This window comes from Carcharodon carcharias, chromosome 7, assembly GCF_017639515.1.
Source record: "Carcharodon carcharias isolate sCarCar2 chromosome 7, sCarCar2.pri, whole genome shotgun sequence".
Classification (NCBI taxonomy): Eukaryota; Metazoa; Chordata; class Chondrichthyes; order Lamniformes; family Lamnidae; genus Carcharodon; species Carcharodon carcharias.
The window spans coordinates 78,615,175-78,638,031 of record NC_054473.1 but is presented as its reverse complement, the minus strand read 5'-3'; the positions used below and the strand labels follow the sequence as shown (position 1 = coordinate 78,638,031).

Genomic DNA, 22,857 nt, shown 5'->3' with positions numbered 1-22,857 from the left:
TTGATGGAGGGCAACCAAGACTGCCACCCACCACAGAACAATATTGTTAATGAAACAATCTAAATCTCTCAATTACCATGTATGTCTGCCCCATATTTACAAGCCAAAACTACATACATTTATATTGTGAATTGTGTCATACACAGTTGTTAGAGAAACTATTACTTCATACACGATCTAAACATATGAAATTGATGGGCAGGAAAAGACCATCTGGGTCTATCAAGCCTACGCCACACACCATGATGTCTAGAACATCATGACTAGATATTTCTCTAACCTTTTCCCACCCTGCATTCCTCATCTCCTGAGAGAGGCAAAAACAAACCAGGAAAAAACCCAGTGTCAATAAATTAAAAAATAAGCAGGAACAATCCTCTCAGGCGATAAAAACTTGTCCAGGAGATCACTTGGGGCAAGTACTAAGTGCTTTGTATACAAGAACTTACCTCCTTTATGCCATCTCTGGTCCGATCAAAAACTGATACAACTTCTTAAAGTCATACGCAGACTCTGCAAACAACACACCTGCTGGTTCCAGAGACACTCTGCTCAATGGGAAAAAATAACTGCCTAATATCCAGTCAATTCTTGCCTTTGTGTAGTTAAAACTCATGTCTCTGTCCTTCCCATTCTGTTAATTAGCTACCCAGCTAATTATTTTAAAGACTTTAATCATGATGTCTAAAAGCTTTCACTACTCTAAAGTAAATAGGTTCTTAGTCCTAGCTGAGTAGATGAGATGCTTTAAGCAAGGAAACATTCTTGTAGCTTCCCTCTGGACATTTTCCACCATGTGGAGGAACCAAAATTGGCTGTAATACTCCATGTGTGATCTGACCAACAACCTACATACTGTCAAAAAGGTCTCCTTTGAATTATACTGAATGCTTTTATTAATATAATCCAATATCCTGTTACATTTAGTTATAAATTCACTGCAAACTTAGTCATGAACCTGCAGTGATCTGTGCACACCAACAACTTTTTTCTCTCACACCCTCATTTGACAAATGTTCCTTGTGAATGATGTATGCATTTTGTGTTGGCCCTACCAACATGAATTACACTAGATCTCTCCAAGTTAAATAACCATTTGCCATTTTGAGGTCCACTCCCCGAGCACATCAAAATCTTTCTACATTGGAATTTCTACATTTGACCTGTGCTGTCCTAACTCTTGCACAGGTTTTGGTGTCTTCTGCAAACTTACTGATCATGTCCACACCTTCATTGTCTGGATCATTAACAATGTAGTAACTGCTTAGGGTTAGTCCCTGGGGGACATTACTTGAAATGAGTTTCCATTTTTTGTTAACTACAACATTTTGATTGCCAGATTGGAATGACATTTCAAATTCAGCATATCAGATTCTTACTGATGCTACAAGATTGTATTTTGTGTATTAACTAGCATAAATTACCAAAATGGTTTCGGAAAGTTCTGAAATACCTACCTGTTCAATGGCATACTCCTTTCCGGCTACTTCTGCCACCTTGGCAATGGCCTCTACGTGGTCTTGAAGATTCATGTCTAAACACCGTGCAAATGTTAGGTTAGCCTTAGGCTTTACTGTTATTTGGATTTGCTCTGATATCATATCCCAGTGTCTGTTTCGCATGCCAGGATTCCGCAGTGCTTGAATCAGTGGGATGTTTGGCTTAAATTCCTCAACCATTGATCGGATTTTTAGTGCAACATCAGCAAGGCCTGTATAAGCAGTAAATGAATGTTAGGCTGAAAGGGTTACAATGATTGGTTGATTTCTGAATCTTAGGGGTAAGCCCAGAATGAGAAAGAGGCAGAAAATCCATAAGCTAGCATGGTTTACATTGTCACTTATTGAAAGTTAACACACTTCCCCTGAAAGGCAAGATAAATGATATCCCATTTAGCCACTCATCAAAATGATTACTCACAATGCCCAACATTCTTATCTTTGAAATGTATTTCCTGTGTATATTCAGAATTTGAGTGTACATTCAGTAATTCTTGTGTATATTACATAGAATTACATAAAAACTACAATGCAGAAACAGACCATTTGGCCCAACCAGTCTGTGCTAGTGTTTATACTCCACAAAAGTCTCCTTCCATTCCATCTACCTCACCCCAGCCTTTCAGCATATCTTTCTATTCCCTTTTCTCTCATGTATTTATTTGAAAGCATTTATGCTATTTTTCTATTTGTTCATGGGACATGGGTATTGCTGGCAAGGCCAGCATTTGTTGTCCATTCCTAACTGCCCTTGACAAAGTGGTGCTGAGTAACCTTCTTGAGTCGCAAAATTCTATGTGATGTAGATTCACCTACAATGTAGTCAGGGAGGGAGTTACAGAATTTTGATCCAGTGATGGTGAAAGAATGGCAATACAGTTCCAAGTCCAGATGTTATGATATATGACTTTGAGGGGAACTTTCAGGTGGTGATGTTCCCTTGCGTCTGTTGCCCTTGTTCTTCTAGGTAGTAGAGGTCATGGATTTGGAAGGTGTTTTTGAAGGAGCCTTGGTGGGTTGCTACAGTGCATCATGTGGATGGTACACACTGCTACCACTATGCGCCATTGGTGTAGGGAATGAATGCTTAAAGTAGTGGTTGGGGGTGCCAATCAAGTGGGCTGCTTTGTTCTGGATCGTGTCAAGCTTCTTGAGATTTGTGGGAGCTGTATTCATCCAGATGAGTGAGAAGTATTCCATCACACTTCTGACTTGTACCTTTTACATGATGGATAGGCTTTGGGGAGACAGGAGGTGAGCTACTCGCCATGAAATTCCCAGCCTTTGACCTGCTCTTGTAGCCGCTGTATTTATATGGCTAGTCCAGTTAAATTTTTGGTCAATGGTAACCCCCAGGATGCTGATGGTGTTAATTATATAAATTAAGTGTATACAGGTGGGGGGACACAAATTGGATAATTACTTGCACATATATAAAGGGAAACTTCCTTCCACAACCAGTGGATGCTGTCATTGCATTGTACTCCCCAGGAATGATATTTTGGTTTAATTAGTTAAGTTTCCTTTGATGTTTTTGTTTTCGTTATGTGCCCCACCAGGGGCTGTCACCCCCATTTATTAATTTATTTTGTTTATTTTTGGTTTTATTATTAAAAGAAAATATAAAGAGACACTTTCCTTTTAAGGGGCTGTCACTTTGCTAATTTGCCAATTTATTTTATTGTTGTATCCAAAAGAGTATAAGAGACATTGCTGATTGATGTGGTGGCTTTGTGGGTGAAAGCACCTGTCTAGTCAACAGGAGATTCAGGGCAAAAATAATAATACCTGGAAAAACTCAGCAGGTCCGACAGCATCTGCGGAGAGGAACACAGTTAACATTTCGAGTCCGTATGACTCTTCAACAGAACTAAGGAAAAATAGAAAAGAGGTGAAATATAAGCTGGTTTGGGGGGGGGGTGCGGTGGTGGGGTTGGGACAGTTAGAGCTGGATAGAGGGCCAGTGATAGGTGGAGATAGCCAAAAGATGTCATAGACAAAAGGACAAAGAGTTGTTGAAGGTGGTGATATTATCTAAGGAATGTGCTACTCGGTGACATTAAGCGTAGAAAGCAGGACAAGCCAGGTACAGATAGTCCTGGTGGGGGTTGGGTGGGGAGAAGGGATCAAAATAGGCTAAAAGGTAGAGATAAAACAATGGATGGAAATAAATTTGAAAATAATGGAAATAAGTGGGAAAAGAAAAATCTATATAAATTATTGGAAAAAAGGGAGATCAGAAAGGGGGTGAGGATGGAGGAGAGAGTTCATGATGTAAAATTGTTGAACTCAATATTCAATCCAGAAGGCTGTAAAGTGCCTAGTTGGAAGATGAGGTGCTGTTCTTCTAGTTTGCGTTGAGCTTCACTGGAACAATGAAGCAAGCCAAGGACGGACATATGGGCATGAAAGCAGGGTGGAGCGTTGAAATGGCAAGCGACAGGGAGGTCTGGGTCATGCTTGCGGACAGACCGAAGGTGTTCTGCAAAGCGGTCACCTAGTCTGCGTTTGGTCTCTCCAATGTAGAGGAAACCGCATTGGGAGCAGCGAATGCAGTAGACTAAATTGAGGGAAGTGCAAGTGAAATGCTGCTTCACTTGAAAGGAGTGTTTGGGCCCTTGGACGTTGAGGAGAGGGGAAGTAAAGGGGCAGGTGTTGCACCTTCTGTGGTTGCATGGGAAGGTGCTGTGGGAGTTGTTTGAGGTGTAGGAGGTGATGGAGGAGTGGACCAGGGTGTCCCGGAGATCCAGGGATCCAATTCAGTAGTGACTCTACCTATTTCTTCAATCTGTGATTTTACGCCTTTAAGGGGCTTTCAATTAGTTAATTAGTTTATATTTGTTCATTTGGTTTACAAAAATAGGATATAAAGGGACACTTAACAGGTCCAGGCAGTGAGGGGTTGAGCGGATTGTTCAGCCCAACTGTCCGTCCCTCCTTCACAGCCACAATCGTGCCCGGGTGTCCCTGGAGAGGGAGCATGCAGTGTTTGCCGGTACACTTGAGGCCTTCTGCAGCCAGTGGGAACTGCAGGGGCTGGAGTCATTGTCACTCCCCATAATGACATTTTAATTCAAGTTTCCTTTCATATTTTTATTTTTGTTACAGTGCCCTTTTAAGGGGCAGTTCATTAATTAATTAGGTTAAATGTTTTTAGTTTGCTCAAAAGAGTATGAAGAGACACTTAGCCCCGGTAACATTAAGGGGCTTCTAATTAGTTTATTAGTGAATTTATTTTTAGTTTGCTCAAAAAGAGTACAAAGAGACACTGCTGATTGATGCAGTGGTTTTGTGGGTGAAAGCACCCGTCTAATTAACAGGAGATCCTGAGCTCCAAATCTCAGTGGTGATTCTACCAGTTTCTTCAATCCATGATTTTGCCCCTTTAAGGGCCTTTCAATTAGTTAATTAGTTTATATTTGTTCATCCGGTTTACAAGAGAGTATAAAGAAAAACTTAACAGTACAAGCAGAGGGCAGTTGAAGGGTCGTTTGATTCAAGTGCCTACCCCTCTTCTGTGGTTACCTCTGCACCCAGTGTCCTCGGAGAGCTCACGGTGTCCACCAGTTGAGGCCTTCTGTGACTGGTGGGTGCTGCAGGGGCTAGAGTGCATTTAAGTAATTTCCTTTAAAGCTTTTATTTTTGTTACAGTGCCCTTTTAAGGGGTTGTTAATCAGTTAATTTGTTTAATTTATTGGTATACTCAAAAAAGTATAACTTAATGGGTCCAGGCAGCAGGTGATTGAAGATTTAATTTTACAATTACTGAATCCCCACCATCTGTTAAAGTTCTTACAGCCAGTTAGGAAAGGAGGAGACTAAAGTCAATCTTTACTCAGTTTAGATTTATTCACAAAGTGACACATGACATAGGTTTATGTCCTAACTCTACAACCCACCATTAGTGTCAATAAGTGTCTCTTTCTACTCTTTTCAATATGTCAATTAAACAAATAAATTAAATTTTAAAATTATGGTGAAAGTATGGACATAATACTCGAATGTACACTGTACAGTATGCTCTTAATTCAAAGTATGTGTAGGTCAGATAAGGGTAGGATTTGATTTAGCTGCGATGCCTTTGTTGGTTGAAAAGTCTAGTGACCTGAGCAAGTGGTAGGAGGAACAGCGATGGCCTATCACAGAAGGAACCTGAGCAGTGGCAGGAGGTTGAGTGGTGACAGTATATTGATTAGGCAAATTCAAAACTAACAAAAAATGTCGAAGGGTCATGACGATTCGAAACGTCAACTCTTTTCTTCTCCACCGATGCTGCCAGACCTGCTGAGTTTTTCCAGGTAATTCTGTTTTTGTTTTAAAAAATTGACATTAAAGGACAGCAGGTTGGTAATTGGTTGGTGAGTATTGTTGTCAGGTGTTGGTTACAATTCGGTAGGTCTGAAGAAGTTTTTGTAGTCATACATAGGTTAACTGTAATTCTGTATTGACTCTTAGAACTATTTACAAATATACAGTAAAGGGTACAAGCTAGGAACTGTCTCCATGGCTCTGTCCAAGAATTCTTTTCTCAGTTTCTGGAATGTCACACCATGTTTTGCCTGGAGAGCTACTAATATACTCACATCACGCCTGAGGTTGTTCAGACCAATTTCAGAGGGAACAACTGGGACGTCATTTGCATTTGATAAGTCAACCTTGCTAATGGAATCTAAGATAAAAGCAAAAACCTGTGGATGCTGGAAATCCAAAATAAAAATAAAAATACCTAGAAAAACTCAGCACGTCTGGCAGCTTCTGCGGAGAGGAACACAGTCAACGATTCGAGTCCATATGACTCTTCAACAGAACTAAGTAAAAATAGAAAAGAAGTGAAATATAAGCGGGGAGAGGGGGAGAGAGCGGGGAGGGGGAGAGAGAGCGGGGAGGGGGAGAGGGAGGGAGAGAGCGCGGGGGGGAGGGGGAGAGGGAGGGAGAGAGCGCGGGGGGGAGGGGGAGAGGGAGGGAGAGAGCGAGGGGGGGTGGGGGAGAGGGAGGGAGAGAGAGAGGGGGGGGAGGGGGGAGAGAGAGAGGGGGGGGGAGGGGGAGAGGGGGGGGGGGAGGGGGGAGGGGGAGAGGGAGGGGGGGAGGGGGGAGGGGGAGAGGGAGGGGGGGAGGGGGAGAGGGAGAGAGAGGGGGGGGGGGGAGAGGGAGAGAGAGGGGGGAGAGGGAGAGAGAGGGGGGAGAGGGAGAGAGAGGGGGGAGAGGGAGAGAGAGGGGGGAGAGGGAGAGAGAGGGGGGAGGGGGAGAGAGAGGGGGGAGGGGGAGGGGGAGAGAGAGGGGGGAGGGGGAGAGAGAGGGGGGAGGGGGAGAGAGAGGGGGGAGGGGGAGAGAGAGAGAGAGGGGGGGCCGGAGGGGGAGGGGGAGAGAGAGGGGGGGCCGGAGGGGGAGGGGGAGAGAGAGGGGGGGCCGGAGGGGGAGGGGGAGAGAGAGGGGGGGCCGGAGGGGGAGAGAGGGGGGGGGGAGAGAGGGGGGGCGGGAGGGGGAGAGAGAGGGGGGAGGGGGAGGGGGAGAGACAGGGGGGAGGGGGAGGGGGAGGGGGGAGGGGGAGGGGGGAGGGGGAGGGGGAGAGAGAGGGGGGAGGGGGAGAGAGAGGGGGGAGGGGGAGGGGGAGGGGGAGAGAGAGGGGGGGAGGGGAGAGGGGGAGGGGGAGGGGGAGGGGGAGGGGGGAGGGGGAGGGGGAGGGGGAGGGGGGAGGGGGGAGGGGGAGGGGGGAGGGGGAGGGGGAGGGGGAGGGGGGAGGGGGAGGGGGAGAGAGAGGGGGGAGGGGGAGAGAGAGGGGGGAGGGGGAGGGGGAGGGGGAGGGGGGAGGGGGAGGGGGGGAGAGAGGGGGGAGGGGAGGGGGAGGGGGAGGGGGGAGGGGGAGGGGAGGGGGAGGGGGAGGGGGAGGGGGGAGGGGGAGGGGAGAGAGAGGGGGGAGGGGGAGAGAGAGGGGGAGAGAGAGAGGGGGAGAGAGAGGGGGGAGGGGGAGGGGGAGGGGGAGAGAGAGGGGGGAGGGGGAGGGGGAGAGAGAGGGGGGAGGGGGAGAGAGAGGGGGGAGGGGGAGGGGGAGAGAGAGGGGGGAGGGGGAGAGAGAGGGGGGGAGGGGGAGAGAGAGGGGGGAGGGGGAGGGGGGAGGGGGAGGGGGAGGGGGAGGGGGGAGGGGGAGGGGGGAGGGGGAGGAGAGGGGGGAGGGGGAGAGAGAGGGGGAGAGAGAGAGGGGGGAGAGAGAGAGGGAGGGGGAGGGGGAGAGAGGGGGGAGAGAGGGGAGAGGGGGGAGAGGGGAAAGGGGGAGGGGGGGAGAGGGGGGAGAGGGGGGAGAGGGAAAGGGGGAGGGGGAGAGGGGAGAGGGGAGAGGGGGAGAGGGGGAGAGGGGAGAGGGGGAGAGGGGAGAGGGGGGAGAGGGGGGAGAGGGGAAAGGGGGAGGAGGGGAGAGGGGAAAGGGGGAGGAGGGGAGAGGGGAAAGGGGGAGGAGGGGAGAGGGGAAAGGGGGAGGAGGGGAGAGGGGAAAGGGGGAGGGGGGGAGAGGGGGGAGAGGGGAAAGGGGGAGGGGGGGAGAGGGGGGAGAGGGGAAAGGGGGGGAGAGGGGAAAGGGGGAGGAGGGGAGAGGGGAAAGGGGGAGGGGGGAGGGGAGAGGGGAAAGGGGGAGGGGGGAGGGGGGAGAGGGGAAAGGGGGAGGGGGGGAGAGAGGGGGAGGGGAGGGGGGAGGGAGAGGGGAGAGAGGGGAGAGGGGGGAGAGGGGAAAGGGGGAGGGGGGAGAGGGGAAAGGGGGAGGGGGGGGAGAGGGGGGAGAGGGGGGAGAGGGGAAAGGGGGACGGGGGGAGAGAGGGGGAGGGGGAGGGGAGGGGGGAGGGAGAGGGGGGAGGGGGGAGGGAGAGGGGGGAGAGGGAGAGGGGGAGAGGGGGGAGGGGGAGAGAGGGGAAAGGGGGGGAGGGGGGAGGGGAGAGAGAGGGGAAAGGGGGGAGGGGGGAGGGGGAGAGAGAGGGAAAGGGGGAGGGGGGGAGAGGGGAAAGGGTGGAGGGGGAGGGGGAGAGAGGGGAGAGAGGGGGAAGAGAGGGGGAGGGAGGGGGGAGAGAGAGGGGAAGAGAGGGGGAGAGAGGGAAGAGAGGGGGAGGGAGGGGGGAGAGAGGGGGAAGAGAGGGGGAGGGGGGGGGAGGGGGAAGAGAGGGGGAGGGAGGGGGAAGAGGGGAGAGAGGGGGAGGGGGGAGGGAGAGGGGGGAGAGGGAGGGGGAGAGGGAGGGGGGGAGAGAGGGGGGAGGGGGAGGGGAGGGAGAGGGAGGGGGAGGGGGGAGAGAGGGAGGAGGGGGAGGGGGAGGGGGGAGAGAGGGGGGAGGGGGAGGGGGAGGGGGAGGGAGAGGGAGGGGGGGAGGGGGGGAGAAAGAAGAGGGGGAGAGAGAGGGGGAGGGGAGGAGGGGAGGGGAGGGGGAAGGGGGGAGAGAGAGGGGGGAGAGGGGAGAGGGAGGGGTGAGGGAGAGGGGGGAAAGGGGAGAGGGAGGGGGGAGAGAGAGGGGGGGGGGAGAGAGGGGGAGGGGAGGGGGGGGGAGGGGGGAGAGAGGGGGGGAGCGGGAGGGGGGAGGGGGAAGAGAGAGGGGGAGGGAGGGGGGAGAGAGGAGGGAGGGAGAGAGGGGCAGGGGGAAGAGAGGGGGAGAGAGGGGGAGGGGGAAGAGAGGGGGAGGGAGGGGGAAGAGAGGGGGAGGGAGGGAGAGAGGGGAGGGGAGGGGGGAGGGAGAGGGAGGGGGGGAGGGAGAGGGAGGGGGAGAGGGAGGGGGGGAGAGAGGGGGGAGGGGGAGGGGAGTGGGAGGGGGGAGAGAGGGGGGAGGGGGAGGGGGGAGGGAGAGGGAGGGGGGAGGGGGGAGAAAGAAGAGGGGGGAGGGGGGGAGAGAGAGGGGGAGGGGAGGAGGGGAGGGGAGGGGGAAGGGGGGAGAGAGAGGGGGGAGAGGGGAGAGGGAGGGGGGAGGGAGAGGGAAAGGGGAGAGGGAGGGGGGTGAGAGAGGGGGGAGGGGGGGGGAGAGGGGGAGTGGGGGAGAGAGAGGGGGAGAGGGAGGGGGGAGAGGGGGGAGAGGGAGGGGGGGAGAGGGGGGGAGAGGGGGGGAGAGGGAGGGGGGAGAGAGGGAGGGGGGAGGGGGGGAGAGGGGGGAGGGGGGGAGAGGGGGGAGGGGTGGGAGAGGAGGGGAGGGGGAGAGAGGGGGGGAGAGGGGGGAGGGGGGAGAGAGAGGGGGGAGGGGGGTAGAGAGAGGGGGAGGGGGGTAGGGGAGGGGGGGAAGGAGGGGGAGGGGAGGAGGGGGAGGGAGGGGGGAAGGAGGGGGAGGGGAGGGGGAAGGAGGGGGAGGGGAGGGAGGGGGGAAGGAGGGGGAGGGGAACAGGTAGAGTTGGATTGCGGGCCAGTTCTTCTTATTGTGTCCATGGACAGTCTATACATGGCCCAGCCAGAACTGGACACGTTTTTGCACCTTGTTGAATTTGGCAAGACCTGCAAAAGTGCAGGGTTCCTCTAGCGATAGACATTGCAGGAGATGTTGCATAGTCTGTGGCTGAGTTCCACATTCACAAGTTGTCGGGCAGGTTGTATATCCCCATTTGCTTAGTGACACCTTTGAACGACGTACACCAGTCCTAAGTCTGTTAAGGCACTTCCAGGTTGCCCAGTTGCAATTAGCTCCTGGGGGAAGGCTTTCATCTGGTAGAATTTCCACTGCTGGGGGTTGTTCGAGACTGGCGAGCCGGTCTTTCCACAAGGCGATGTGGGCTTCAGATGGGGTTGATTGTAATGGAACAACACTGTTCATGAAGCTCTTCCTTGACTTTAGGCAGCTGGGTGTAGGTGTATGACCATGTAGAGGGTGCTTCTCTTCTGATGTTTGATGGAGTCGCTCTTTCTTGCTGGCTACCGTTCTTCTTATATCAGGGGGAGCGATACCCGCCAGGATATATAGGCTGTTGGTGTTTGTTGGTTTTAAACAAAAGAGGGCCAGTGATAGGTGGAGATAGACAAAAGAACAAAGAGGTGTTGAAGGTGGTGACATTATCTAAGGAATGTGCTAATTAAGGATAGAAAGCAGGACAAGCAAGGCACAGATAGCCCTAGTGGGGGTGGGGTGTGGTGAAGGGAAGGGATCGAAATAGGCTCAAAGGTAGAGATAAAACAATGGAATCCTGTGGCAAGTAACTCACCTGCTGACTCCCCAAAGCCTGTCTGCCATCACTACGGGAGATGGTGGCATAGTGGTATTGTCACTAGACTAGTAATCCAGAGACGCAGGGTAATGCTCTGGGGACCCAGGTTCGAATTCCATCACAGCAGATGGTGAAATTTGAGTTCAATAATAAAAAAAATCTGGAAACTCATCTGGCCTACATGTGACTCCAGATCGACAGCAATGTGGCTGATTCTTAAATGCCCTCTGAAATGGCAAGCCACTCAGTTTTCAAAGGCAATTAGGGATGGGCAATAAATGCTGGCCTAGCCAGCAATACCCCCGTCCATGAATGATTAAAAAAATTGACAAGTCACAAGTCACGTGTGTGATGGAATACTTTCCACTTGCTGAGAGCAATGCATCTCCAGCAACACTCAAGAAGCTTGACACCATCCAGGACAAAGCAGTCCACTCGATTGGCACCCCATCCACAAACATTCACTCCCTCCACCACCGATGCCCAGCAGCAGCAGCAGTGTGTACCATTTACAAGATGCACTGCAGGAACTCACCAAGTCTCCTTAGACAGCACTTTCCAAACCCAGGACCACTACTGTCTAGAAGGACAAGGGCAGCAGACACATGGGAACACTACCACCTGGAAGTTGCCATCCAAGCCACTTGCCATCCTGATTTGGAAATATATCGCCGTTCCTTCACTGTTGCTTGATCAAAATGCTTGAACTCCCTCCCTATCAGCACTTTGGGTGTACCTATACCAAATGGACTGCAGCAGTTCAAGAAGGCAGCTCACCACCACCTTCTCAAGGGCAATTAGAATTGGACAATAAATGCTGGCCTAGCCAGCGATGCCCACATCCCATGAATGAATATCGAAAAAAGAATGGCTCGCCCAGGTTCAGGAGAAGATTACCGCAAATTGCCATGTGCAGGAAGCATTTCTAGCTGCACCTACTCGAAATCTTCATTTCAGAGCTGGAGCTGCGGCTGGAGTCACTGTGGAGCATCCGCAAGAATGAGTTCTTCATGGATAGCAAGTACAGTGAGGTGGTCACAAAGCAGGTAAAGAGTGCACAGGCAGAAAGGGAATGGGGGTGACCACCAGACAGAGTAAAAGCACTAGGCAGGTAGTACAAGAATATCCTCGGCCGTCTCCCTCTCTAACGGATTGGCTCTTTTGGATACTGATGGGGCAGATGGTTTCTCAGGGGAATGCAGCAACAGCCAAGTTCATGGCACCATGAGTGGCTCAGCTGCACAGAGGGGGAGAGAAAAGAGTGGGAGAGCAATAGTGATACTGGATTCTATCGTAAGGAGAACAGATAGATATTTCTGTGGTTGCAGTCGTGACACCAGGATGGTATGTTGCCTCCCTGGTGGCAGGGTCAAGGATGTCACTGAGTGGCTGCCGGACATTCTGAAGTGGGAGGGTGAACAGCCAGAGGTCATGGTCCATATTGGTACCAACCACACAGGTGAAAAGAGGGATGAAGTCCTACAAGCAGAATACAAAGAGCTAGGAGATAAATCAAAAAGCAGGACCTCAAAGGTAGTAATCTCAGGATTACTCCTCATGTCACATGCTAGCGAGATCAGGAATAGGAGAGTAGACCAGATCAATACGTGGCTGGAGAGATGGTGTAGAAGGGAGGGATTTAAATTCCTGAGGCATTGGGACTGATTCTGGGGAAGGTGGGACCTGTGCAAGCTGGACTAGCTACACCCCAGCAGGACTGGGGCCAAAGTCCTCGCAGCGGTATTCATGAGTACAAGTGGGGGAGGGTTTAAATTAGATTGACAGGGGGATGGGAATCTGGATGGTGAGATACATGTGAGGGAAACAAAGATAGGAATGAAAGATAGAAAAGTAGACAGCAAAAGTGAAAGGCAGAGGAAACATGGACCAGCAGCTAATAGATATCATAAAAGATGTGTAAAAAAGTTACAAACACAAGTTTAAAAGCACTGTATGTTTGGAAATAGAGATAGTTTAAGTAAGTTGTATTGATATTTATGGGTGTTAGGAATGACTTTTAGCTTTAAAGTTTAAGTTTGATCTGTATTTCTGTATCTGTGTGTTAAGAAAGGTCAAATGGAGTTTTAGTTTCACTTTAAAAAGGTGCTCGCATTTCTAATTAGGAGTTTTACGACTCTTGTAAAGTAAAGGTAAACATACAAGATAGAAGGATTGGAATGTTCCCTAGCAACAGGGGGTCAGAGAGGCAGGTCCCTCCCACAGACATACACACACAAGCAGAGAAACAGCAATTGTTTTGGAAGCTGTTTGAGTGCAGTTAGTTCTGAAAGTTGCTGCCAGGAGAGACTGGAGCAAAGGGAACAGATAGCCAGTCCCAAACTAAAAAAAAACCCAAAAATCCAGGAGAGTGGAAGAGGGGAAAGTCCAAAGAAGACCTTCTAGTCAAAGGAAGGACAGGAACCTGGAAAAAGACCTGTTAAGTGAAGTTAAGAGTGAGGGGCAGAGGGAAATGCTCCAAACTTCAGATTTAAAGAGACAGAAACTGCAGAAAGAACAGCTTGCAAGAGGCAAGAAGGTTCAAAGAGACAACTGAAAGTCTGTAACTCTTTGCTATGGGCATGTGAAGCAGTGGTGTACTGTTGATGGCTGAGTCAGAGAGACAAAGTATATGGAAGATAACTTGAATGCATGTGATGACCCAGAGAAGTGGAACATCAGAAGCAGAGTTTGAAACCCTGGTGGTGAACCCTTGCGGAAGGTGTCTGAGAGAAAACGTTGGTTTGGGAGAAGATTCCAAGGCGCGGTCTTATGGAGTAGAGATCAGAAACCCTCGTGTGGAGGATGGAATTCAGTGAGACTGGTTGGCTCACGGTGTGACAAGCATCTGGGGGTGGGGGTTGAGGAGAGATCCATAGCATCTGGTTGAGGTGACATCTGTTATTTGGTTTCAGAGTTTGGGGTGTCTGACCACAGATTGCTTTGGTTTACATGGACTGTGTATTTATTATAAACATTGAAGTATAAGATAACTTTTGTAACTTGTGTTATCCTTACAAATCTGTATATATCTGTAAAGGTATAGTTGTGGGTGAAGAAGTATTATAATATAGTTATCTTTTCTCTCTGAATAATTTTTTTTTGTTAAAATTTAATCAGCTGTCTTTGGTGACTGTTCAGTAGCCACTCTCCACGTATCTAAACAAACAAATAAAACTTAGGATCTATCAAGCTGGGATCAGGCTTGTCCAGTGGTAACCTCAGCTGGGGATCATAACAAAGTGGGGGCTCTTGCGGGATTTGAAATGCGGAAAGCAGGTGGTTGGACGCAGAATAATAATTGATCTGGGACTGGAAATCCTTGACAATGGTGGGATTTGTGAATCCTTTTCACAAGTACTTGGAGGTAAAGAGAAAGTGGACACAGGAATTGGAGTTGCTGTGAGGTATATTATACGGGTTGGAATTTGAAAAGGAGTTGGAGGTTGCTAAGATTTTCTTAAGGATGGAAATGTAATTCTGACTGGTTTACAGAAATTAACCAAGATTAAGCTGATGGAATTGGCAGATAAGTTGGAGTTAAAATTACCTAAAGGGGGCGAGGAAAGCAGACACAGTTGAGATAATAGCACAGCATCTAAAACTGGAAGGGGTAACAGAGAGACCACTTTTTCCAGGGAGTGAGTCACAGCTGGAGGTAGTGGGACTTCATTTTCAAATGAAGAAGCTTGAACTTGAACAGGCAAAGGAACTGAAAAAACTTAAATTAGAGGCAAAGGAAAAAGAAAAAGGGCAGGAAAAGAAAATGAAAGGGCATTTCAAAGGGAGCAAGTGGAAAGGCAGGAGAAAGAAAGGAAGCTGGAATTGGAATTCCAGGCAAGAGAGAAGGATAAAGAAAGAGAGGCAAGAGAAAGAGAGAAGAAACAAGAAAGGGAATACCAGCTTAAAAGGCTGGTAGTTAAAAAAGAGATCTCAGATTCTGAGGAAAGTTCTGATGATGAAAAAAACTTCAACCTAAAACCTAGTGGTGAGATGTTCAAGTTTGTGCAAGCTCTCCCAAAGTTTGAGCAAAGAGATGTCCAGGTATTCTTTATCTCATTTGAAAAGGTGGCTAAGCAAATGGATTGGCCAAAAGAAATCTGGACATTGCACTTACAGAGTGCTTGGTAGGTAGGGCTCATGGGGTTTATGCTTCACTCTCAGAAGAGGTATCGGTGGATTATGATGCAGTAAAAAAGGCTATTCTGAGTGCATATGAGTTATTCCCTGAGGCATACAGACAGAAATTTAGGAATATAAGGAAACAGCTTGGGCAGACCTATATTGAATTTGAAAGGGTAAAGCAAAGTAATTTTGACCATTGGATACGGGCATTAAAGGTAGAGATAAAATATGAAATTTTTAGGGAAATAATTCTCTTGCAAGAATTTAAAGATTCACTTCCTCGTGTAGATTCTGCAGAGATGGCTGACAATTATGAATTGGTCAATAGATCTAAACCCTTTATTCGTCATCCCCATAAACTTAAGAAGGACAAAAGATGAGAAGCTGAAAGGAAGGCAAGTAATCAGAGAAGAGAAGGGACAGTTGGGAATTCTCAGGAAATTTCTCCTCAGACTAGAAAGGAAGGTGCTATGGGCAGAAGTGAGATTTGAAAGCCTAAATGTTTTCATTGTAATAAGGTGGGATATGTTAGGGCAGATTTCTGAAAATTAAATGGTAAACCTATTGCAGTAGTAGGAATGCCTAAAGAATCCTCAGGAAAGGTATGATCAGAAAAGGAAATGGTTGTTAAAACTATAACAGTGGCACAGGTGAAATGTGTTCCCTCAGAACATACAGGAAAGGGGGATTTGGTTCAGGATGGTCCAAAGAATTCTTTTTTGATTACTGGTGAAAAAACTCGGACTAATGGAGTGTCTGGATGTTTTGTGTTGAAGGGAAAGATGTTCCCTTACTCCTCCAACAACATAAGTAAACAGGTTAAAATTTTGAGAGGTACAGGGGAAGATCAATCATTGATTGTGGCTGATGATACAATATGTGTTCCGGATAGTTTTATGAAGGAAAAAGTATTAATAAGAGGTATTAATGGAATTTATGAACCCGCTTCTTTGTGCAAAATTAACTTACAAAGTCACTTTGTAAATGGAATTGTTACAGTGGGAATTATTCCCAGATCACCTATTGAAGGGGTGGACTTTATTCTGGATATTCTATCTAATGCTTTGCTTAATGGAGATAGTAATGTGGTAATGACTGTTTTACAGCAGGCAGTTGATCATGTTGATCTTAACAAATTCCAGGAAACTACTGTGGCCAAAAATGTGATACTTATTGCAGTTAACAAGCAATTGAAGGAAAACCTGATTAATGTAGAAAATCAACATTCATGTATGAAACAGAGGTTTGCTAATGAATGAAGAGAATTGGTGAGAACAACTGAAAACCAGTCACAGAAAGAAGAACACTTGCTGAGGACTTGAAATATCTAAGTGATAAACTAGTAGAAGCAAACTTAACAAAGGTAAATCTTCAGCTAAAACTTGATGAACTACAAGCATCAGCAGTTGCTATGAAATATCAGGGAAAATGCCTTGAACAAGAAAAGGAATTGTTGCTAAATCAGAATAATGGTTGAATGCAGAATTAAAAATCAAAACTAACTAAATGGTTGAACTTCGTCGGGAAAGGAGCAATGAGATTTTCAAACTTTGAAGCAATCTGGAGAGGATGAAGGGGAAGATGTATGATATGCAGTGTCACAGTTCCAAAGTTGTTCCTGTGAATAAAAACTCTTTGCTAAATTGCGGTCCAGTTGAGCAAAGAACTGACCCAAGTAAAATTACTGATGTATCAACCTCAGTAATGGACAATATGAAATCAGCTAATTTGTGCATGCAGAATTGGAAATCAAGAATTGCCAACAAAAAGGACTGAAATCACAAAATGGTCTGGAAAAGTCAATGACCAGAGAGACAGATTTACAAGTCAATGTCGGTGCTAATATACAAAATACAACAGTTGGAATCCAGGCAAGGGGACAGTTTGCAAAAGATCATTCAAAAGCTGTAAAGGAATGGAATGATATAGTTCGTGGATTATGCAAAAGAATTGAAGGGTTAGAACGAACTATGAAACTCCACAGGGAGAATATAATTGACACTGCTCAAAGGGAAGTGGAAAAGATCTCTTCAAAATGGGATCTGGAGAAACAACAAGATCGTAAAAAGTTTAAAGCTCAAACCAAGCAGGAATACGAAACGCTCTTGTGTGAACATAAAAAGCACCTCAATAACATCCTTGAATCAGCAAAAAGAGATTTTGACCTGAGAAGAAATGAGATGTTAATGCAAAAAAATGCCATTTTGACTTTGTTAAATTGAAATGAGTTCGGAAAATGAGTTTGAAAATGGAACTACGCATACATTCAACAAAAAGCATGATTGAACTGTAGGCTTAAATTAAAAATATTGTGCTGAGTTAAAGACTGGGAACAAGAGGAAAAAGAAATATAAAAGTTGAGTTATGACAATACTATGACTTACAAATTCTGCTAATCTTATTACATTCATTGATTTTGTTTAAGTACGTTTTTGGCTGTCAGCTCAGGATCCTCGCTTGTCCTTTCCTCACTCCTCACCCTCCTGCTGTTCGTTGGGATGCAGATGTACAATTGGTAGCTGGCATCCTCGGAGTGGCTGACCATCCTCAGATGATTCCTGGGATCAGTTCTTTTCCTCTTCTCCTTAATAGCCTTTAACAACTTGGAAAGTGTGGTATTTGGAAAAGGATTCCAGGCCAAGATATTCCTGGAGATCACGGTGTGCTTACTGCTGTTTCTCTTTGCATCGGCACTGATCCACCAGGTGTGCATCACAACCTGCTTCATTTTTTCCATGATTGGACTGTACTACGTCAACAAGCCCTCTGCTGCCCTGTACCAGGCAGGCCCCCCGCCCCCAAAACCCCAAAGAAGAAGAAGAATTTAAACTGATGAGCCCTGCTCACAGCAGGTCTCTGAAGGTGAGGGTGTTTGTCATTTTCGGGGAGACTCAGTCCCATTTCTGAGGTTAGGGGAGACTTGCCCTCCCCACCTTGCACAAATGCAGCTCTGTGCCGCTGGTCCACGTTACTGGAATAAAGATCAGTTTAAACTTTATTAAAAAGAAATGTCTAATTATGAAACAAAATGGAAAATTTATTTGTATAGTATGAAATAAGCTATTGTTAAAGGTTTATGATGTTAAGTTTGTGTGAGGCGATGTAAGGCCATTGTAAAGAAACCTTCACTGCTTTCTTTCCTTCAAAGGGGATGGTGCCGGAAATATAAAGAGTTTAAGTAAGTTATATCGGTATTCGTGGGTGTTAAGAATAAGTTTTAGCTTTAAATGTGAAGTTTGATTTGTACTTCTGTATCTGTTTGTTAGGGAATGTCAAATGGAGTTTTAATTTCACCTTTACAAGGTGCTTGCATTTCTAATGTGGAGTTTTACGACTCATATAAAATAAAGGTAACATACAAGGGTAGAAGGATTGGAATGTTGCTTAGCAACAGGGAGTCAGAGAGGTAGGTCCCTCCCACAGAGACACACACACACACACAAGAAGAGAAACAACAACTGTTTTAGAAGCTGTTTGAGTGCAGTTAGATTTTTTGAAAGTTGCTGACAGGAGAGACTGGAGCAAAGGGGACATACAGCCAGTCCCAAGCTAAAGAAAAACCCAAAAATCCAGGAGAGGGAAGAGGGGAAAGTCCAAAGAAGACCTTCTAGTCAAAGGAAGGACAGGAACCTGGAAAAGGACCTGTTAAGTGAAGTTAAGATTGAGGGGCAGAGAGAAAGGCTCCAAGCTTCAGATTTAAAGAGACAATAGCTGCAGAAAGCAGATTTAAAGCAAGAACAGCTTGCAAGAGGCAAGAAGGTCTAAAGAGACAACTGAAGGTCGGTAACTCTTTGCTACGGGCATGTGAAGCAGTGGTGTACTGTTGATGGCTGAGTCAGAGGGACAGGGTATGTAGAAGACAGCTTGAATGTATGTGATGACCCAGAGAAGGGGAACGTGAGAAGGAGAGTTTGAAAGTTTGGAGTTTGGAGGTGAATCCTTGCGAAAGGCATCTGAGAGAAAGCGTCGGTTTGGGAGAAGATTCCAAGGTGAAGTCTTGTGGAGTGGAGATCGGAAATCCTCGTGTGAAGGATGGAATTCAGTGAGACTGGTTGGCTCACGGTGTGACAAGCGTCTGGAGGGGAGTTGAGGAGAGATCCATAGCATCTGGTTGAGATGACATCTGTTACTTGGTTTCAGAGTGTGGTGTCTCTGACCACAGGGTGCCATAAATTTACATGGACTGTGTATTTAATAGGAACATTAAGGTATAAGATAGCTTTTGTAACTTGTGTTATCCTTACAAATCTGTATATATCTGTAAAGGTATAGTTGTGGGTGAAGGAGTATTGTAATATAGTTCATCTTTTCTTGTTGAATAATTTGTTGTTGTTAAAAGTTCATCAGCTAACTTCGGTGACTCTGTTCAGTAGCCACTCTCCACATATCTAAACAAACAAATAAAGGTAGGATCTATCAAGCTGGGTTCCACCCTGGGATCAGGCTTGTCCAGTGGTAACCTCAGCTGGGGATCGAAACACTGTATTTGAATGCATGGAGCATTTGCAATAAGGTAGACAAATTGGCAGCACAGATAGATGTAAATGGGCACAATATGATTGCGACATGGCTGCAGGGTGACCAAGACGGGGAGCTGAAAATCCAAGGGTATTCAATATTTAGGAAGAAGAAGCAAAAAGGAAACAGAGACGGTATTGTTGGGTAAGGATGAAAAAAGTGCAATACAGAGACAGAATATTGGCTCAGAAAATCTAGATGTAGAATCAGCCTGGGTGGAGCTAAGAAGCAACAAGGGGCATAAAACATTAATGGGAGTGGTCCATAGGCGTCCAAACAGTAATGGTAAGCTAGGCGATGGCGTTAAACAGGAAATTAGAGATGCATGTAACAAGAGTTCTGCAGTAATCATGGGTGCCTTTAATCTACATATAGTCCTGGCAAACCAAATAAGCAATAATACTATGGCAGATGAATTCCTGGAATGTGAACGAAATGGTTTTTTAGACCTGTACGTTGAGGAACCAACTAGGGAGCAGGCTCTCCTTGATTTGGTATTGTGCAATGAGAAGGATTTAATTAATAATCCGTTGTGCGGGGTCCTTTAGGGAACAGTGACCACAACATGATAGAATTCTTCATTAGGATGGAAAGTGAAGTAGTCCGATCCAAAACTAGGTGTGTAAATTTAAGCAAAGGAAACCACAAAGGTATAAGGTGTGAATTGGCTAAGATAGATTGGGGAATTTCATTAAAAGGCATGATGGTGAATAGGCAATGGCTAATATTTAAGGATCAAATGTATGCATTGCAACAGTTATACATTCCTTTCTGCTGCAAAAGCACAACAGGAAAAGTGGCTCAACCATGGCTAACAGAAGGAATTAACGATAGTATTAGATCCAAAGAGGAGTCATATAAAGTTCCTAGAAAAGATGGCAAGCCTGAGGATGGGAGCAGTTTAGAATTCAGCAAAGGAGGACGAAGAGATTGATTAAGAGGGGAAAAATAGAGTATGAGAGTAAACTTGCAAAGAGCATAAAAGTGGACTGTAAAAGCTTCTAAAAGTATGTAAAGAAAAGGATAGTGAAGACAAATGTAGGTTCCTTACAGTCCGAAATGGAAAATTTATACGAGAGAACAAGGAAATGGCAGAACAATTAAACAACTATTTTACTTCTGTCTTCACAGAGGATGACACAAATAACTTCCCAGATATGCTAGGGAACCAAAGATTTAGTGCGAAGGAGGAATTGAAGGAAATTAGTATTGCTAAAACAATAATGCTGGAAAAATGAATGCGACTGAAAGACAATAAATCACCAGGGCCCAATAATCTACATCCCAAGATGCTGAAGGAAGTGGCCATAGAAATAGTAGATGCGGTGGTGGTCATCTTCCAAAATTCTGTAGACTCTGGAACAGTACCGACAGTTTGGAGGGTGGCAAATGTAACCCCACTATTTAAAAAAGGAAGGAAGGGAAAATAGGAAATTACAGACCGGTTAGCCTAGTAGTAGAGAAAATGCTAGAGTCTGTTATAAAGGATAACAGGACATTTAGAAAGTATCAACCGGATTAGACAAAGTCAACAAGGATTTATGAAAGGGAAATCATGTTTGACAAACTTAATGGAGTTTTTTGAGGACATAACTAGCAGAATAGATATAGGAGAATCAATGGATGTGGTGTATTTGGATTTTCAGGAAGCTTTTGATAAAGTCCCACATAAGAGATTAGTGTGCAAAATTAAAGCACATAGGATTAGTGGGGGGATATATTGGCATGGATTGAGATTGGTTGGCAGACAGGAAACAGAGTAGGAATAAATGGGTCTTTTTCGGAGTGGTAGGTGGTGACTAATGGGTACCGCAGGGATCAGTGCTTGGGCCCCAGCTATTCACAATATATATCAATAATTTGGATGAAGGAACTAAATGTAATATTTTCAAGTTTGCTGACCACATAGAACTTGGTGGGAATGTGAGTGGTGAGGAGGATGTTAAGAGCCTTCAAGGCAATTTAGACAAGTTGAGTGAATGGGCAAATGCATGGCAGATGCAGTATAATGTGGTTAAATGTGAAGTTATTATTATTTAAATGGTGATAGATTGGGGAATGTTGATGTACAAAGGGACCTGGGTATCCTTGTACACCAATCACTGAAAGCAAGCATGTAGGTGCAGCAAGCAGTTAAGAAGGCAAATGGTATGTTAGCCTTCATTGCGAGAGGACTTGAGTACAGGAGCAAGGATGTCTTACTGCAGCTGTACAGGGCCTTGGTGAGACCACACCTGGAGTATTGTGTGGAGTTTTGGTCTCCATATCTAAGAAAGGATATATTTACCATAGGTAGATTGCAGCGAAGGTTTACTGGACTGATTCCTGAGATGGTAGGATTGTCGTATGAGGAGAGATTGAGTCAATTAGGCCTGTATTCACTAGAGTTTAGAACAATGAGAGGGGATCTCATTGAAACATATAAATTCCGACAGTACTGATCAGACTGGATACAGGGACGATGTTTCCTCTGGCCTGGGGTGGGGTCCAGAACAAGGGGTCACAGTCTCAGGATATGGGGTAGCCAATTAGGGCTGAGATGAGGAGAAACTTCTTCACTCAGAGGGTGATATACCTGTGGAATTCTCTACCACAGAAGGCTGTGGAGGCCAAGTCACTGAATATATTTAAGAAGGAAAGAGATAGATTTCTAGAATCTAAAGGTGTCAAAGGGTAAGGGGAGAGAGCAGTAGTATGGCATTGAGATAGAGGATCAGCCATGATCATATTGAATGGCAGAGCAGGCTCGAGGGGCCGAATGACCTACTCCTGTTCCTATTTTCAATGTTTCTATGTAACCCATAGAGCCTAGCAACAGTAACTGAAACGCTCCAGTAACACTTGCGTTCAAGCTGGACACTGAACTGGAATCACTGAAAGAGATCAAAATCGCTTTAAAAAAACTCCATTCTCCTGGGAATCGGCTTGACAATAGCGCCTGGGCTTGAACAACTAAATCCACAAGCTACCAAGGTGGATGGGGTAGAGTTCAGCTGGACAAGAGCAGCTGAGCCCTATGATTAAAACGCCTTGCATTCACAGAGTGAGAAACCCAGAAAACCTCTAAAGTAGCCCAGAGCAGCTTGATCATTATTAACAACCTGGATGCTAACCACTATGTAAAACCCCCAGATCTTTCATACAAGACAGAATGTGAATAGACATTGAGTTCTGAAATCAAAATCTTTGCCCATGCCTGATCCCCAACAGAGAAAAATTCAGAACTCTAACTCTTGAATAGTCTTTTCCCACTAAAGACAGGTTTTGAATGTCCCCAGTTCAATCTAAACACTACCCACATCACAGGGAAGGACAATGCCCTTACTGACGCCTATCCCGGGTTTAAACTCCAGAAATTCATCAGGGAACTGACATTGCCCCTGCTAACTATGTGTTTGACATTCCAGTGTGAATGAAAGAATGACTGCATATCTCTTTACTCCCTGATTTTCTTTTGCAGGACCAAATGAAAGAAAAGAAATAGAACTCATTTTTTTCTCCAAGGGCGGGAGAACAGTTGGGTTCCTACGACACAGAAAGAAACCTACCACTATATATTTAAAAACTT

At 46.5% G+C, this 22,857-nt stretch overlaps 1 protein-coding gene across 1 annotated transcript in view; it reads right to left on the bottom strand.

The window, feature by feature from the left end:
* The window catches only part of dnah1 (dynein, axonemal, heavy chain 1), a 524,711-nt gene that overhangs the window by 353,886 nt on the left and 147,968 nt on the right, over positions 1 to 22,857 (bottom strand). The window contains exon 19 of the mRNA XM_041191637.1: positions 1,458 to 1,711. Coding sequence (XP_041047571.1) covers positions 1,458 to 1,711 — 254 coding nt within the window. The remainder of the gene's footprint in view (positions 1 to 1,457; positions 1,712 to 22,857) is intronic.